The sequence below is a fragment of the Coturnix japonica genome, chromosome Z, assembly GCF_001577835.2.
Source record: "Coturnix japonica isolate 7356 chromosome Z, Coturnix japonica 2.1, whole genome shotgun sequence".
Lineage (NCBI taxonomy): Eukaryota > Metazoa > Chordata > Aves > Galliformes > Phasianidae > Coturnix > Coturnix japonica.
In genome coordinates, this window is record NC_029547.1 from 66,932,166 (window position 1) to 66,951,709 (window position 19,544).

Sequence of the window (19,544 nt, forward strand, 5' to 3'; positions counted from 1 at the left end):
GCATCCCAATGGGTTGGGGCCAGCGGTCCTCGAAGGTCTGTTCCAACAGAAACACTTCTGGTTCTGTGAGTCCCTCGAGGTCTTCTTCCTGCTGACAGGGTTGTGAGGTCAGTCAGAATGTTTTCCTTACAGTAATGACTGGAACAACAAAGGTGGTAGTATCAAAATCTGCACTTGGCTTGAATTTGTCTCTGGAGAGGTGGGACCCCTCTGTGAACTCAGTGCAATGCCCTGTCTTTGTGTTCCCAAGCTGATGGCAACCTCAGTCTGCTGTAAACGTGAACAAGTGTGTGGGTGATGATGCATGGACGGCCCGCAGGGCTTCTAGGGGAGAAAAATTACAAGTCCTCTATTGCAGAGAGTCTGTTCTATTGCATTGGCACAAGGGCTTCTGAGCTAACCCCCAACACCTGAACCCTCTGCATTTTCTAATGTGTCCTTTGCAGTAATTAATTACCTCTCCAGTGCATTCATTTCTTTCATACTGTTACTGGCAATCAGCTAGATAAAGGGAAAAAAAAACCACAACATGTTGGTGCCCTGTGGTATTGAAAGTGAAGGGTTTTCACACTGTCAGGGTAATGAATTCTGCAAGGGTTTGAAGTACCTGAGCTTGGGGAAGTCCTTGTGTCATGTGTCTAGGAGTGACAACCCCCAGTGGTTAATTACTGCCATGAATGAGACTTGAGCTGATAGCGGAATGAGATAATTTCATTAGTAGTTAAGTGCGAAGTTAATTGGACTCACATTTACACACAGCAGTGTACAAAGACACAGTTGGAAATGCTCTTCACCTCTTTTCTTTAACAGAAGGTAAGTTAAATGAAGAATGTTTCTGAGCCCCTCCCTCACTTTATCCTCCTACTGTGGTTTGGGGATGAGGGAGGCCGTTCCTTGTGCAGGAGTGCAGACCTGCCCACATCCAAGTGCTGCTTTCCATGCCTGCTTGGGGAGGGTGTTGCTGACCTCTCCCGCTGCTGGTTGCAGAATAATTTCTTTTCTGTAAGAAAATTACTTATTTGCACTTTTTTTTTCTGGGCAATGATAATTTGCTGTCGGTGCGAGCACGCTGTCAGCTCGCAGTGAATGGGAGGATGGACATTCACTGCGTATCTTCTGTGTGCAGGGCCCAAAGCACTTTGACACACATCTGCAGCCCCTGGTCCCACTGCTCCAGTTGATACTGTTGTTATTTAGCATCATTATATTTTACTTTCTGGAGGGATGTTAGAATGAATTCCTGCAGGAATAAGCCTCAAAATGATGTGCGACGTTTCATCCCTGTAGCAGCCTCAAGATGGACAAAAATTGGCTAAAAAGTGCTAAAAGTGAAGGCATAGTGCTTCTCTTCTCTGACACGGTGCTAAGTGCCTGTGACAAAGGTAAAAATAATTTACCAACGAGAAAGCTCGCTTGGGACCTGGGAATCGTGTAATCATAGAATTATAGAATGGCTTAGGTTGTTAGAGACCTTAAAGACCATTGAGAACCAACCCCCATACCTTGGGCAGAGTTGTCGCCTACTCATACAGCGTGGCTGAATTTTGCCTTTGTGGAAGGGCTGGGTGAGCAAATCCCAAGCATATAATGGGTTGGAGCCCACACATGCAGAATAGGGTCCCTTTATTCCTATATAGGAATCTCCACCCATGCCTGGAGATGAAGCTCTCTGGTAATGAACACCAATCCAGGACAGCAACTACAGGCCCTTCCACAGAGTTCCAAGGTAGATGCTATTGTGTGTATGGTTATTCTTTGAAGGCCGTTATCTTTGGATGAGTGATATATCCAGAGATGTCTTCACAGTACACAAGGAGACCCTGGAGGGGCTTCAGAATTTCCTCTCTGAGGAGGGTCTGTCTGCAATGGATCCTCCCTGCTACAATTCACATCCCTGTGTTTCCCTAAATGACTTCAACAGAAGACTGAAAGAACCCCCTTATCATATATGGATCTCTGCGATGCCTCAGCTCATACACTGTACATTTCTGGGGTGTTTTCTGGGGAAGCAGCATTAAAATCAGCATTATTTCACATTTTTCTTCTTTCTGACTTTACAAAGCCGAACTTTGGAGAAACTTGGGAATAAAACAAGAGCACCTGGAGTCCCAAACAGGGTTTTTTCTCCCTGCAGGGATCTGCTCTTCCCCTTTCAAGCTCTCTCATTGCCACAGCATGATGGCAGCTGATAGAGTAAGCTGAATTGAATCGCGGCAGTCAGGGCATATCTGCCAGCAGTGATGCTCACGTGGTGATTTGTTGGTTTGATTCCTCAGGTCGCGAGCTGGCAAGCACAACCCTCCCAGGATACCCACCCCACGTCCCCCCTGCTGGACAGGGCAGCTATTCTGCCCCTGCGCTGACAGGAATGGTGCCTGGTGAGTCTGCAAAATGAAGGGGGGGGGTGGAAAGGTGGCAATGCAGAGGACAGCGTGGTGTCGGTGGGGGCTGAGTGCTCAGGCTCCTGAGAAAGGGAAAGAAGCCGTTCTGAGCCTCAAAATTGGATGTTAAAAATCATAAATATGGGCCTGAATCATAGAAGGATAGAACCACAGAATGGCCTGGGCTGAAAGCTTCCTCCTCAGATCCAACCTAAACTTATCCTGCCTAAATATTTAATGATTTGAAAATGAATGGTTACGTAGAGATCTTCTTTCTTCCCCCTCCCTGTTGCTTTCCAGGCTTTTAAGGTCTTCTGAAATAGTCACTTTGGAGTCAGCAAGGTCAGACAGTTATTGAAGGAAATCCCCCAAATGGAATTTCATACATAGTCACATGGCTCCAGGAGGTGGTGGTTTGGAAATCAACACTCTCAGTTAGCAAGCTGGAGTCAGTGGTTTATTTATTGTTATTTATTGTCCTGGCTGTTTTGGGATTAATATTTTTTTTGTCCCAAACTGATTATATTCTGTAAAAATGTGTTCCAGCAGATCACTGAGAAATTAAGAAGAAACAGCCACTTTACTTGTGCAGGTTATGGAAGCAAGATCAGAGGTTCAGTTGAAATAATTTTTGCTCATATATAATTTTTGGAAGGTTCTTCATTTCTTGTAAAAATAAGATATTTAGATCTGAATGCAAGTGTGAAAGGTTTGTCTCCCTGCTTCATGCTATTTTGCAAGGACACGAAGTTACTGAGAAGCTTTTCCATCTTCATTGAGGCTGTTCTTACTTCAGAAGCGTCGCCAGCTGCTTAGATCAGCTGAAGGTCTGCACTTCCATTAACTTTTTAACACAACTGCAAACTGTAAAAGCTCTGAGTCTCTGTCACCTCCCAGTGGCGACCTCCCACCTCTTCCTTTTCTTTTTGTTGGGTGCTGGGGAATGGATGTGTCCATGGCTTTGGGCACACCTGCTGGAGCAGAACACAGAGCTGTGAGAGTGATGGTCATGGCAGAGCTCAGCACAAGGAAATGCAGAGGGGGTTCAGTGATGTACAGTCATCTGAGCCAGTTTTCCTGGGTAATAGATTTTATTTTTAACTACACATAGGCCTCTGTGACCCGTTACACTGAATAACTGCACTGTTCCTCTCACTGATTCCTTTAATAACAACCTTCTGCTCCAGCTAGTGTGAAGGTCAGCTGCAATTTCTTCAGGTTTGCTTTCTCATTTAAGTGAGAATTTGCTAACTAGCATCCCAAATGCCTTCCCAATCCTTCTTTGCCTCTTCTCATTCGCAGGGCCAGTCTCAGAGCCTGGCTGGGGAGAACATCACAACCCGATAGGGCTGACCCAGTGGCAGCTGTTAGATCAGGGCTGGGGACACAGAACTTCCCTGGTTGTTGCCTTGGCCAAGCCTGTGTGCATTTGTTTTACCTTGCATGAGAAGGCTTCAAACTTCTGCCCATCTGGGGGTCTTCAGGTGCCTGGAGAAGCAGTTCTATCTCTGTCTTTGTGGGTTTTCCAGCCCCAAGCACCCTGGTCTGGCTCCTCTTGCTGTATACAGGGCCAGGAGACCTGCTGTAGTCTTGTGCAGGAGAAATACCCCATCATTATGTGACTGGGTGTTTTGGTTGCTCTGCACCCAGCAGCTCAAGCTTGTGCCCATGTAAATAGCTCTTCAGGCCCTGGTTTTAAAGGTGCTCAGATAACAGCCCCATTACCCTCTGTGTCTTTTCCCCTCTCTCCTCTCTCCTTGTCTTTGGGAGGAACCCTCTCCTGTGCCCTCCCTTCCCCATGGCTGTCATTCACTCTGTCCTCCAGGGGCCCCCGAGCATGGGCTGACAGGAAAGGGTACAGCATCCAGAATAGCGATGCTGAAAATACAGTCATTAATGGGACTCCTGAAACCCAGATGTCCTTTCTGAGCACCGGTAATTTGTTTTTAATGAAAAACCATGCAGTGACCCTGAACAAATGAATTTCCTTTATATGAAGTCCATGTGCAATTACCCAACTAAAAGGACCTGAAAACACTGACATTCAAAACTGGGCTTTGAAAAGTATAAAAATAGCAATGGTGCCACCAACAATTTTTCATTAAAGAAAAAAGGTGAAGGGAAGGGGGGGGACAAGGGGGGATCATCCTGATGAGCAAAGCAGAAAATAATGTTGGGGAAAAAAACCCAACAAAATAAAAGGAAAAAACACATGGTTCTTAGAAGTCTTTTTCCTTGTGAGTGGCTGGTATCGATGTAGACAGGCCAGACTGTATCTTCTCCCTGTTCTACTTCTCCCATCTAATCCTGGATGGGAAAACTCCCTCTCTCAGCCCGTCTGGTTGACTGCACGAGGCTGAACTGTCGGCTTACTGGAACAGCGGGGCTGTTGCCATCAGTAAAACAGAAAGGAAAATCAAGCTGTTTTATTATGAGAAGATCTCCTAGGAAAACAAGGAATGAACCTTGGCATGCCTTGAAAGCAGCAAGTAGTCTCCTTAGAGCTTGGCGATGATTTCTGAATCTGTTTGTCAGCAGCTTCGCTTGCTTCATACTCTGATATCTCAGCAAGGGTTTTTGTCCCTGTTCTGATTATTCTCACTGATGTCACCATGGGAAATGGTGGCAGTGCTTCTCAAAGCAGGTGGAAGGTGTGATGCTGGGGGAAGTGCTTGGTGTAGCAGCCTTGTAGGTAATACAAAGCTGCCACATGGGGAGTTGCAATTCAGTCTGAGTACACTCAGGTAGAGCAAATGCAGCCATCACACAGAATGCCCCTGAAATACCTTATTGACCCTAGAAGCACATAACAACTTGTCACAGCATCTGCCTTTAAAGCCAGAGGACCACTGCTAAGAAATAGGAAGTACTGACATTTGGGATGTTGGAGGATGTCTTCGCTTCTTATGTGAGCTTACTGCCTTCTCCCAGGTTTAGGTCTGATTCATATAGATGCCTTCCCACTGTCCTGTGGCCTCATAGAACAAACTCTACATAAGTTTCATCACATATGTGATGCAGCATCACAGAAATCTCAGTGCAGAAACAGACTGAAGATCAGCTGACGAATGATTAGTATGTCTTTATTATTATTAACAACGAAGTAGATAAGAAACTGATATACATTTATCTGCTGCTCATGTACATTTTGAGTAAGGGGCTGCCAGGATCACAGAAGCATGGAAGAGCATTCTGTTGTTCATCTTTCAGATGTGCATCTTCCACACTTGGACAGAGCATACACAGAATTGATGTAGAAGCCATACTGACAAGGACAAGAAGGCGAAGGGTTAGGAAGGAAAAGCCAACAGCCTCTGGATGTTCCCAAACAGGTTTCCTTCCTATAGCCTCGATCCTAAGCAAGGCCATGAGCCTCCATGCCCTTGGCTTTCAGGGCACTGCTGATAAGAGCATCTGGGTGTGTTGTCCCAGGTACCCACACAGCGAATCCAGCTCAGTCTGCTGCTCTGCTTCCCTCTGCTCCAGCTGTAATTCCTGCCTCCTCCCTTTGAACTGAAACACTATGCATAACTAAACATAAGTAAGCAAAGCAAAGTGTGTATAAACAAAAGATTCCGTATTTAGGAGTGAGGAGGAGGAGGAAAAAAAAAACACCAACAAAAAAAACATATTGTATTGCTCCACTCTTTGGAAATTTCTATGAATTTGTAATAACAAAATTACCATAATTTGCTCGTTAACGCCGCTAGATCAGTCAAGCATTGTTCCAAACACGCAGAAGCTGCTTCTGGCTCCGGCTCTGCTAAGCACGGTGAAAATTAGCATGCAAATAGCTCTAATTCGGCGGCGAGCTGTCAGACCAGCGTTCGGTGCCTCGTTCCGTCTGAAATGCCTGACAGCAGCGGCTCAGACAACACACACCCCCATAGGAAGACCCAATACGGAGGCACCGAGGGGCACCTCCTGAATGACAGCCCACCCCGTCCATACCCAGCATGGGGTCGGCCGGGGGAAGGGGCAAAAGGGGCTTCGGAGTGCTCGTGGCAATGGTCAGGGATGGAGAAAAGGCCTTTTTAATGCCTGTGGGGGGATGAATGTGCTTCCAGCCCCGAGAGCATCTATAGCACAGTGCGATCCGTCCGGACCGGGATAAGCCTTGAGTCTCAAGGGCAGCAAAGATGCGGCTTTTATCTCTTTCCTCGTGCTGCCAGCAGCTTGAAAATAGAGGCTGTTTAATGATGGTGCTTCATTCAGTGCTAAGGGCTCCACTCTGCCCATCTCCAGCCTATGAACTGAGCCTCTGCCCCAGCACTTCCAACAGGAGCTGCCTGCGGATGGAACGATGGGCATTTGTCTATTGACCGTGAATTGCATGAGCCCGGCAGGAGATATAGCATTGGGGAATGCTCCGTGCAGGGCTGAGCAGCAGAGCTTGCCTTTACACGGTGTCGGCTCATTCCCATCGAGGCTGCACAGCAGGACGCCAGCAGGATCCACTGATCGGAGGGGCTTCATGTGCTGTGCTCCTCCATTGGCTTTGTGTGTGTGTTTGCTTATCTGTTGATGGAAACAAAACACAAAGTAAATACGAATGTAAGGAAGAAGCCACGAGGCGTTGGGTTTTGGAAAGCCGTGTTCTGGATCTCAGCTTTTTTGCCACTTGCTGGACTTGTTTTCATGGACTGAAAGCTGAGTTTTTCATGGTTTGCTGTAGGGAGTTTAGTGGCAGTGTCTGCACAGAGAACCTTCATCCTGCAGCGAACTCACATAGTCACAAATTAATATCTAGATCTAGATCAGACCTTGGGAATTAAGTGTTCTCTTTCCAGGTGTTTCTGGACACATTGAAGCACCAATAGAACAAGTTGAATGGCAAGACTTAAGAGTAGATGACAATGCAGTATGATGCGATGTGAAATCAGTGTGAAAAGAAACTAAGGAATGGAGTGGTGGAAAGAAAAACAAATCAGGTGGAGAATTTAAAGCAAGATCCCAGTCAAAATGAAAGAGGGAGTTCTAAAGACACCCCGTTTCCATGTCAGCACTTTTGTCTTTTGAAACAGCATCAGTCAAACAAAATCAGGGAAACTAAATGCCAGTGCTCAGCAAGAAGCATCTTGCCCATTGAAGTTTACCCTGGGCACTCAGGATGTGCCATGGGTTCCTGCCATGATGTCCTTGAGCTTCAGCCTGCCTGGGGGTGCTGCTTGGGAGGCAATGAGGTTCACATCAGCTTTTGCTTCCCGATGTGTTCTTATGCTTGGTGCAGTGTTTTGCTATTCCAGCTGTTTCAGGTCAGACCAAGAGGCGAGCAGTGCACCTTCCTGTTCACATCTGTCTCATTAATAAAGACTGCTTCCATGTCAACAGCAAAGTACCTTTATCGAGCAGCCAAAACTCTTAATTTCCAGGTGTTAGAAATCCAGTTTCCACGTTATGGATATATCGTTACGACTTGTAATCTTAATTAGTTCAATTACTTGTGTAATTTCTGGAAGTAACAACATATTACGCTATTACAAATGCTGAGATTATAATAGAAAGGCGAAGACCAGAATGAAGAATGGAGTGGAATATTTTCATCTGATCCCAACGTGACATTTCAATTACACAGTTTGGAGAATTTCATAGAACCATAGAATCATTAGCTTGGAAAAGACCTCTAAGATCATCATGTCCAACCATTAACAGCACTGCCAACTCTACAGCTAAATCACGTCTCTAAGCACCATTTCTATGTGTCTTTTAAATACCTTCCCTGAGCCTATTCCAGTGCTTCATAACCCTTCTTCAGCGAAGAATTTTTTCCAAATACCAAACCTCAGCTTCCCCTGGCACAACTTGAGGCCAGTTCTTCTTGTTCTGTTGCTCGTTGCTTGGGAGAAGAGACTGACCCCCACCTTGTTATAAACCCCTTTCAGGGAGTTGGAGAGTGTGATCAGGTTTCCCCTGAGCCTCTTTTTCTCGGGGCTATATAACCCCAGATCTCTCATCCACTCCTCACAACTCTTGGCCAGCTTTGTTGCTCTTCTTTGGACATACTCCATCACCTAAACATCTTCTAGGCAGAGAGCTCTGTAAATGTCAACCACAGGAGGGGAAGGGCAACTTTCTTGTCATCGTTAATTGCAACTCTGTGTTCTGTGCAGATGAGTTGGGCCCTGGTCCTCTTTGTGCTGGGGGATAATTCTCTCCTAATGCAGTTCCAGTATGGTTGCTCAGTGGCACCACCTACCTTTGTTGTATTAAAGTTAAATACCTTTGTGTACAAAAGTTTAAAGTGCATATCTAATACCTTATGTGCTTGCAGTAATTACAGATGTAAATCTTTTTTGTCACCCTGCAAAGACTGGGTGAGGTATTTCATAAATATGTCAGAGGCAGCATTAAAATTTTATGGCAGGCAGCACGGGTCGAGAATCATACAATGACTTCACAGCAAGGTACGTCCACCTTAACCCACAACTCATTACTCACTGGTGGGGTTGCTGTGCCTTGTAGCTCCCTGGAAATGAGTGGTCTTACAAAAAATCTGCATGTTTGATTTTATTTTAGATATGACAAGACCCTCACAAATAAAAAGGTGCATCTTCAGCCAGGTGCTGGTTAATACGAAGATTAAAGAATGAGAAAATATCGTGCAGTCTGTGTGAAAATAAGATTACATATAGTTCTCATTAGAAGTTAATTGGCAGCCTTGGTGGGGCTGGGAACTTTGAAGCAATGTTATGTGAATATGGCTTTGTGCCTTCCAGCTGCTACTGCAACACATTGCTTTGTGACAGAGGTGTAAAAACACAGCCAGAGCTGTGTGGGAGACGTGTGGAAGTTTGGGCAGTGGTTGCCCAGATGTTAATCAATAACTACATTACAGATGTAGGCAGGCTTTTTCTGAGTGGAAGGATTCGTATGTGACAGTAAGCAGTCTGTTGATCCACTGGATGCTCACAGGGGATTTACAAGTGGTGTACTAAGCCTCTGTGGATGGCTTTCATTAACATAAGATGTGACCAAGAGAAGCCTAAATACTTAAAGAGTGTGCACATATCTGTGTGTGTACAATTGCTGATCTCTCTTTTGCTAGCCTCTGTCTGTATGAATCAGCTCCAGTGGGTCTGTCTTGGCTAGAACTGGCCACACGTTTAGGCACATCTTTGTCATACTGAAATATGAGGCCAATATATACGAAAGAAATACCTTCCTTTCTTCAAAGCAGTTCACTGGTAGTGTTTTCCAAAACTGAACTTACTGATTCCCTTTGGAAAAGTTTCTTCTTCGTTTAAGTTTCCTCCTCCATCCATCTGCCCTCTGCCCATCCCTCTGCCCGTGTTTGGGATGCAGGGCTGCTCTTTTCCTTTGGAGGGCTCTGTCCACACCACAGTTTTTGCTGTTAACTCTATTTTCTAACAGTCCAGTCTCAGGAAAACTTCCCAAGCCTGCTCTTCAGTGAATGCTTTATTGATTCTGTTTGCTTGTCTTAGGACTTTCAATTGGCTATTAGTTTCACTGAGACAGACCAAAAACAACCAAAACCAAAAGGCATGTCAAACATGCAGCTTATTTCCCGTTTTACCTACCAAGATCCTAACCTGGTTGAGACTAACTGCAGATCTTCCCTTAGACTTGGACGATGTTGAAGGAAGTACGTGGTACCCACTGTGCTGATGTCCTCCCATACATCTGGCTGCCTTTGGACAGCCAACATTTATACTTCTATCCTTCTCCCTTCCAGTGAGGGATGGTTTTTAGCACGCTGGTGCTCCATAGGGCTTCTGAGAGCAGAATGGCATTGCTGGGTGGTTTTGGGATGAGCAATGAATCCTGTGATGTGGACAGAACCCAGCACCAGAGGGGCACGTAGCCTAGGGACAGTTTTAAGTCATGGCATCTATTTCTTCACATACTGCTTCTTGTGATCTTTGAATTCAGGGTTTTCATTTCTTCTGCACATCACTTTGGAAACACAGTGGAACTTTACCCCGACTGCCAGGCTGCTCAGCTCAGCCCTGCACCTTGCCCAGAGGTGCCCCTGGGTGAATGATTCCTTGTGGTTTAGTTTTTGTTTCTTTTTTTTACATAGAGTTTGAGCTGGTTAACAGTGCAGTTGGAAAGTAATGCTGATGGGCCTGGAACACCTGGTGGAACCCGTGAGGCGTTCACGCAGCATTCATTCATCCAGTTTAGCTCACCTACAGCCACAGTGATTGCCTGCCAGTACGCTGTGATGATGATAGCAGGGCCTGAGCCTTTCTCTCCCATCCCTCCTTTCCCTCCACCACTCTCTTGTTTCTCTCTCTCATTTGCTATTCCCTCTCTGCCCCCTCCCCCTCAACCCCCCCCAACCACCTCCCAACCTCAGCCTCTTTTTGCAGGGCTGATGGATATGCAGAGTATGTTAAGAAGCACACGGTACTGTCACCAAGCTGATGGTGCTCAGTGACTCCTCCAGCTCCTGGCTGGTGTGTGCTGCAGGAGCCTGACACCCTGACCACTGAGGCATAAAAAACAGAGAATTGGAAGCCTCAGCCTGACAGGCACCGGCACATCCCCAGAGAGGGTCCTTATGTGTGTGTGAGAAGGGAAGGGGGTAGCAGAGGTTCTGAGGGGAGGATGGAACAATGAGATGTCAGCCTGCTTCCATCTGCAGCACGGCTGCGTGCTCGGGATGCGCTGCTGCCTCCAGCAGACACACGGTGCTGCTTCATCCCTGCAGCAGACACATGGTGCTCACCCAGCAGTGCACTTTGTGCTACCTGAACAACCACCTCTCTCCTGGGGCCAGCAAATGAGACTCTGGGATGAGCTGTCCTGATGATGAGCTGGTGGCTCTGGGTCGTGTGGGTGGCTGTGCTGGGTGCCACCTTGCCGAAGGAAAATTGTTCTTTCTCCATCAGTGCTGTTTACTGTGTATACGTTTGTGAACCTGGGATGAAGAAAGATAGGAGAGCAGAGGAGCTCTCATTCATGGGAGATGTTCTAACGGAGCAGCAGTGATGTTTCTGTTCGCATAGTGGTTGAACCAAGTGCCCTACCCAAGGTCAGAGCCATGTTATGCATGGTGCTGCCCTGAAGTGATCGCAGCTCAGGTATGAAACAGGAGATGACATGTGAAGAGAAAAAAAAAAGATGGAGAAATCGGCTGGTGAGGAGATAATAGCAGCAATTCTTTGAGTCTTCACGTGCCTTTTTCTGGAGGGTTTCACAAGCTCCTGGAACCGAATCAAGCATCCCTCTTCCTCTGTTAAAGTGATTGATAGAAGTATGGGTACAGGACCATGTTCTGCTGGAGAGGCTAATATGGTCCTCACTACCCAGATCAGATAGTTTATCTTCTGCTGACAGGGAGACTGGCTGAGCAGCTCCATCCCAGCATTTCTTGCCCTGAGTGTTGTGGGACATGGAGGCAATGGCCAAGCCTTTTAGGTCGGTCTTGGATTCCTCCCCTTAGTTGTCTTGTTCCTGAAGCACAAGCTGCGTGACAAAATCCCACTAACTCAGCAGGTGTGAGCTGGATTGCAAGAGGACACACAGAAGATGACTGTACCCTTTTAATAACTGGCCATCCAGTTACTAAATCTTTAATAAATTAAATAAAGGGCCATCCAGACTGCCCTTCTATGGAGAGGGTGGTTGGCAGTGCTTTTGGCGAAAGCCTTCACTGGAATACAGCAGATTCTGAATAGCGCTTTTTCCCCCACACAACTGACTGTAGTCTTAGACCAAATAACCTTTATTTTGCCTTTTTCTGTTTCCCTTTGGTTTAGGGAGTGAGTTTTCTGGGAGCCCGTACAGCCACCCGCAGTACTCAACGTACAACGATTCCTGGAGGTTTCCCAATCCCGGACTTCTGGGTAAGTTGCTGCCTCCACTTTGGGGCCGTGCTCCTAGCTGTGCTCATTTATAAGCCAGCAGCAATTATCAGTCACCAGGATAAGCAGGATGCGTGTCCTGGAGCCATCTTGCATCCCAGTCCTCTTCATTGATGAGTGGCTGCAGATTTCCATTGCGTATTGCAAACCTCCCATTTCCCTTCACCAGAAGGAAGCCTTCTGCTAAACGCTGTTGTCTTCCCATTTCTGCCTCCGAGAATCATCTGATAGACACAAGGCATTGCTGGGAGACAGAATGCCCATTTGTCGAAGTTGAGGAGTCCTCTTCCTACAGACCTGGTGTCATTTTATTGGGAGCACCTTCTTCATGGAAATCCTTCATTGAATGTTCGCCCCACTGCCCTGTATGGCGTTGTCTCTTTGCTGGTTCCATCCATTTGCATTTATCCCAGACCTCATGTTACGTTTGCTCTTCAGTTGTGGGTCTGCGGTGCCTGTTGTGCTCACGCAGCCTCTCAGATGTCGGCATGGGCTCTCACAAACAGTAGGGAGCAGGAGCCCCACGGCTCACGCAGGATCATGGCCCTCGTGTGAAGCATAAACACAATCCATTTTACACCACTGTCAAAAGATGGCCCACTTTGACCTTGTACACATGTAGAATGCAGTAATTAGAATTTTTCCCTGCATAATTTGCATGGATGAGGTAAGTAAAATACCAATTAATTGTCATCTTTCAACGGAGGAATAGCGTGCCTTAGAGATTTCCAGATTTATGGATGACAGGGCTGTTGTATGTGACCTCCAGCAGAGAAATAATTTTGAATTTTTGTCTTTTTTTTTTTTTTCCCCCCTCCCCATCCACTTTCTTTGTTTTAAGTAATTGAGTCCCCATGTAATTGAGCCACCCAGGCTGTATTCATCATGGTTCCCGTCCTTAAACAAATCCTTCGGGAGCAATAGACAGCCTCTGCCTCTCATGCCATGGTGCTGGTATGCAACTGCTATTTTCCGTGCCACATTTAAGGGTTTGTTAGTGCTTCCATCATAAATCAGAGAACAGATCTTCAGCTAATATCGATGGGCATAACTGTACAAAGCCAGAGGACTCCTGGTGCTTAAACCTGCAGTTACCATGGCCGCAGCCAGGGCTGCCTGCAAGAGTTTGGTTGGGCTGTGTTGAGGAAGGTGCTGTAACCAGCCCGAAGAGTGCACACAGTGATTTCTCAGTTGCTGGTTTTGTACCTGCTTTGGAATCAGATGAGATATTTTAAACTCGCACTGCTGAAGGGAGGACAAACAAAGCTCTGAAGCACCTGAAGACAGGCCTCAGAAGACCAGCATTGCACGTTTCTTTCATTTTCCCTGCCAATCTGTGAAGAAACCAGTGGGATATTCAGAATAAATGCAGACCCAACCTGAAGCCCATCTTCCTGCATCACAAGGGTGGCTTTTGGCAAGGCAGGGTTGCATACTCCTGCATATCCCCCCATAGATCCCATATGAACCCACAGTGATGTAGCAGTGGGACTTGATGCGGTCGATCCAGAACCCGTCCTCCTGCAGGGTCCCGGTGTGACCCAACAGCGCCTTCAGCTGACCCAGAGTGAACGGCCGGACCTACAGCAAGAGATATGGGGGATATGGGGTTAATAGGGGAAGATATGGGGTCATATAGGGGGAGATGGGGGGATATGGGGTGTCTATGGGGCTCTATGGGGTGCCTGCAGATTTACACTGGTGCAGGAAAGGACTTTGGTGCCTTTGTTTCATTTTTGGATGATAATTTCTGAGGGTAAATTCTTTCTCTTTGAGGCTGTGAGCAGAACACGGTTTATGTCCAGTTGGAACAAATGCATTCTGTGGGCTGCCAGGCTCAGAACATGGACCTGTGAGCGCTATATGGTTTGGAGTTTCCCTTCCATCAGTTTAGATCAGTGCCCCAACCACTGATGGATGAAAGAGGATTTTAGGAGGGAGATGCAATGATTTACAGGTGCAAGAAACAGGATTTGGGGTTGAAAAATGATTCAGGGGGAGGGAACAAGAATAGGAACAAACTGCTGAGGTTGGTGTGACAATTTGAGTCCAGGGCTCTGCTGATGAGCTGAAGCTCCTGTAATGTAGTGATGTGCACAGAAGCGTGTGTACAGACATGCTGGGAAGCAAGGGTGTGCACGGGACTCCGTCCGTCACTGTCTGCAGGGCTTGGCGGGCACGCCAGCTCAGACCTTGCTCAACAAGCACACGCTAACGGTGGATAACAGAAAGGCGGTCTAATGAAGAAAAACGATTCAATTTCATGCTGGCTTGTTGCAATAACTTCTTTGCCGTTTTCTCTCATTGCTTTCAACTCGGTGGCAGCTTTTGCTTCGTGGTTGTGGTCTGTGCTTCACATCTCACTGCTCAGGGCTGCCTGTGGTCGCGGGGCCTGGATGGCGTCCTGCAGGGAGGTCTGTGGGCTGCTCAATGGAGCTGCAGGCAAATCTTCCATGAGCAGGTGGAGAACAAGGAGGGGCCAGAAATGGCTGTGCCAAGGAATTTATGGAAGAGAGAGAATATGGACTGGATAGAAAAAATGGCCAGAGGATGGATGAGTCTATTTTGGATGGGAGCACGCTGACAGCGAGAAGGAGCAATTGCTTTGTGATGCACTGTTCTCACTTTCTGCGTAAAATACAACCTTTTGCTTCCTCTGCAAACCAGAGAAATGAAACTCAGCAGAACTGCAAGGCCTTTGGAAAGCAAGGTGCTACCAGAGACAACCCACACTTCACATTAGGGGCACTGGCTTAGAAATAAAAAAGGAGTGGACTGATGGTGTGGCCTTTCTGACAAGGTGTTCAGAAAGAAAGCAGAAGAAACAGGTAAGCATGCACGTGTGAGGACCCAGCAATAGGCATGGTGAGTTGGAAAGGCCCCATTATTGAGAAGTGTTTGGGCTGGTAGTGTTGGCCCCCTTCGGGTCCCCATTTGGGGCAGCAGCACTTCCCTTGCTATCTTTTCTCATTTCATGTCTGAGGCACCAAATCAGTTTGTTTCCTCTCTTGTGTATTTATAGCTTGCGCCGACCAAATATACGTGTGTGTAGACACAAATGAAGTCTAACAGACTTCCTTATTGCAGCAAACACCCCACATTACAGGTGACCCTTCAGTGATCACGGGCCTTCATTCCCATGGCTCAGAACACTGAGGAAGGAGCTCTGGGTGCTGTGAGCGGGCTCCTTTCCCCCATCAGTTCTCTTCACAGCTGTCTCTTCTTTTCCAGGCTCTCCTTACTACTACAGCGCTGCAGCCCGTGGAGCAGCCCCACCAGCAGCTGCTGCTGCCTATGACCGCCACTGACCTCGGACCCAAAGCTTGAGCACTTATCACAAAGTACTGCCTGGGACAACTGCATTGAGTCACCTTGCTACAACCACGCAAGTCAAGGAGGAAGAAAGTAAATAGTAGGAACAAGCTCATTGAAATTTTACTCTTAAGACTCTGCAAACTTAACGTTGTTGTTTTCTGAATTTCTGGTGATGCTGTCTGGGTCTCAAATGAAACAAAGAAATAGGAGGACGTGGTTCTCCTGGCACATCCTGCGGTCATAGAAATGCAGTAGTTTGATTGTTTGCAGCTGTCTGGCTACTGCTTTAATCGCTGTGGGTACCACGGCTGTAACTGGGGATAAGGAAGAGATGTGGGCCTCCCTGTGTGGGATAGCTTCCTCTTACTGCACACTGAGACAGGCTGTGAGACTCAACACAAGCTTTTTTAATTATTATTATTGTTCTTTTTTATTTTATTATTATTTTTTTTATTTTTTTAATGTGTGTGTGTGTGGCAAAGAAAGATCGGTCTGCTCAATTTTACACAAGCAGCACTGTAAATACATGCTTGTTTGTACTGCTATGAGAGTGACTTAGCGTATGCTAAGCTTATGCAGCAACGTTGTACAAATCTAGGCTCAAAATACATCTGAAAATGTGTTTTGAAACTGGTGCACTGAGATTCAAAGAATTCAGTAAGCTTTAAGCAACTCTGAACCAGGTTAACACTCATTGTGGCTGTCTTTCAGGCTGATGCTACTGCTGTACAGCATCCTATCCAACAGCTGTGTGTGATCACGTTATATGCTGGTACCAAACCCATGGGCATCAGAAAGACGTGGGCAATTTTGTCACAGTTTATTGCCTATTACTGACTTGTGTTCGTTTGTTATTACGATGAGCACTGAAACAGATTCTGTGGTTTCAACTTAAACAGCATTTGGGAAGGAATAATAGTAAACACCGTACCTACGTTTCAACAGGTCGTCTGCTCTAGCCCAATAAATGTCAGCCTGAAAGAAAGGGGGAAGATACGGCCATAATGATTTACGTGAGGTAGACGTATTGACCAGAGCATACTGAACACATGGGCAGACCTGTCTGTGTTTCCATGTGTGCTTCCCAAAGCTGATTATTGGCGGTGTCCCATGAACGATCAATCAAAGTATTAAGTATTTGCTTCCAGTTTCACAAGTATTTCTTGCAAACTGCAATGTCTGAGCTAACATTTCTCCCTGCTCCCCTTGCTGCCAGCACCTTGCGTGCCTGCCATCAGCGAGCACTGACACCCTCTGTGTGTTCCCCATTTTCAGTGGCAGGTTTTGTATGTTCTCATGCTACAAAAACACAGCAGTTAGTGTCAGGGTTCCACTCTAGATGTTCTCTAGTCTTCAAAAGCCATGATGATACCTAGGGCCCGCTGGCTTAAATGGTTTCCCCTAATCCAGAATTTCATTCTGTGAGCACAAACTGACCTGCTGCCATCTGTCTCATTGCAACAAAATGGAACAGAATTTTGGTAGGAAGGTGCAGCCTCTACTGTCATATCACCAACATCCACCTCTGAAATCATGGTCCATCATAGTAAAATATGAGGCTTTACTTTTGGACCAGCCCTCATACATTTCATCCCAAGGATGCATGCCTGTGGGTTAAACAACCCAAGGTGCTTACACTCAGCCCTGAGTTGCCTTAGTGCTTACATCAAGAATCATTACATGATGATTACATCATGAACATGCAGCCAGATGGATGGTGTCTCAGCAGTATGTGCTCCAGCAGTAGCTTGCCAGCACAGGCCTAAAAGTAAAGACTGAGAGATGGAGAGAGAAGATTCGGACATTAGATTGAATGAGGATTGTTGAATGATGAGATTGAATAGGATGTTGTTACCTGAGCTGCCTGTCTGGTTGAGGAAACCCTTGGTTCTGTGCTGTAATAGCCACAAAGAACTCATGTTGTGGGCATTGAGTTTAACATTCATGCCCAAAGATTTGACTACAGAGGCATCGTTGTAAGATGGCACACATCACTGGCAGCTGCTTTGTGTTGACATGCAATCTGCCATACACTGCCTCGACTGATGGGATTCTATTCTATTCTATTCTAAAATTTTCTCTTCTACAATTCCTTTGTCATGAAAGAAAACTGAAGAACAGGCACTGACTCTCAGTCTGGTCCCTAGAAGTCACTCCACACTGAAGGTAGAGAGGCCACACCATTGGACTCTGCATCCATGTGTACCACTATCACCTTGTAGACTGAGAAGGAACAGTGGTCAGTGGGTGTTCAGCTCTTTCTATTGCTTCATTCAGCCTTGTAGTGCAAAGAAACTTTTTCTCCTGGTTTTTTCACTTTCTAGTGGCCTTTGTACATTCTGAAATTACAGAAAATCATTTCATTGCAAGTGGAATTTATTTCTAAGAGAAATAGAAAAGAACAGGCCTTTTTTTTTTTCTTTTTCTTCTCTTTTTTCTTTTTCTTCTCTTTTTTCTTTTTCTTTTTTTCCTTAGAGATAAACTGCTTTCTATTAGGAACTTCTAGCAACAAAGAAATACGTGTCTATCGTATCCACCAAAGTCTGCCATGCCTGCATTGAAGCTCACTTCTCGTAAGAGGAAAAGAAAGAGAGGGAGAGGGAAAAAAAAAAAAGAAGAAAAAAAAAGCCTCCTTTCCTTAAAACATGCATACAAATGGAAACAAACAAACATACAAAACAGAAGACAACTCATAAAAATAACTGCTGAATTGCCTTTGAAAGTAGGGGATAACATCTGTTGCGAAACAGATGAAAAATTGCTTCTTAAGATGTGTATGTTTTGTATTCTTTTTTTCTAGTAGGAAAAGAACAGACTTGAAATTTTGGTGTTTTTCCTTAGTGCCGTGTGTTGCTTTTGTGTGTTATAATATTTGAATGTAATTACAGCAGTGCCAATTTGCCAAAGATGTTGAACATTCTTTTGGGGATTTTGTTTTGCGTTTTCTTTTTGGGGAGGAACAAAATGGGAGGCGGGCTGGGCGGTGGGGTGTGCTAACGGTGTGGGTCAGAAGGGAGGGGGCTTACGGAAGTTTTTCTACATCCTTTTTATTTTTCCCGATTCTTTTTCTCGTCGAAACTGAAATTCGTGATTTTATTCTAAGTTAAATGGTTGACTGCAACATGTTTTATTTTTAGATTAGTTGAGGAAACATGCAATAAGACTGGCGTAGTTCAATATCTGTGTGTCTTTTCATGAGAGTGACTGTTACTTGTGGACATTTGATTTTATGTAACCTTTATGTGAGATAATTATTTGTAAATATCTACCATAATTTTATTGGTTCCTAAAATAAAAGTAATTTTTTTAAGTTCCAAAAGCCTGTTTTCACCTTATCTGCTGCGTCGTCTGGGAGAAGTACCAGGTTGTTGGATCTGAAATGGGCTTCCTTGGGTCTTTATTGGGAAGACGCCCTTTGTGCATGGCCAACATCTCAAGTCTCACTGCTGCTGCTTAATTAAGGGACAAAACTCATAACAACCTCCCACAATCCAGCAAATAATTGTAGATACGTAAAAAGAAAATGACAAACTAATCACAGTTGTGATTTTCACTGCAGGGAGTTGAACTAGATGACATTCCAACTCAAACCATTCCATGATTCTATTCAATTGTGCTTCGGCTCCAGTGCAGTTCCCACCTTCCATAGCTCAGCAGGACTGTAACTCTGTCCCCCCAGCTCTGGGTTAGACCTGGGTCTGTGTTTTAGACTTCTGCTCTCTTTCAGTCTTGCTATGTTAAGAGAGGATCAAACATCCTTGCAGTTTGCAGGCAATGCCCATTCCTCAATGAAGTTCTCATGGAATAACAGAAATGATTTCTTATGGAATAACAGAAATGTAGGGGCTGGAAGGAGCCTCTGGACGATCATCTAGTCCAACTTCCAGCTAAAGCAGGCAGCACTGGAAGGAATCCAGGCGGGTTTTGAATATCTCCAGAGAAGGATACTCCACTGCCTCCCCAAGCAGCCTAGCCTGTTCCATGCTTGTACAAAACACCCCATATTCCAGTTTGTGCC

At 45.7% G+C, this 19,544-nt stretch overlaps 1 protein-coding gene across 1 annotated transcript in view; it reads left to right on the forward strand.

Moving 5' to 3' along the window:
- Positions 1 to 19,216, forward strand: part of PAX5 (paired box 5) — a 76,087-nt gene extending 56,871 nt beyond the window's left edge. Inside the window, exons 8-10 of the mRNA XM_015850094.2 lie at positions 2,277 to 2,378; positions 12,107 to 12,193; positions 15,443 to 19,216. Of these exons, the coding sequence (XP_015705580.2) occupies positions 2,277 to 2,378; positions 12,107 to 12,193; positions 15,443 to 15,519 (266 nt within the window). The 3' untranslated portion in view covers positions 15,520 to 19,216. The remainder of the gene's footprint in view (positions 1 to 2,276; positions 2,379 to 12,106; positions 12,194 to 15,442) is intronic.
- Positions 19,217 to 19,544: the final 328 nt, after the last annotated feature.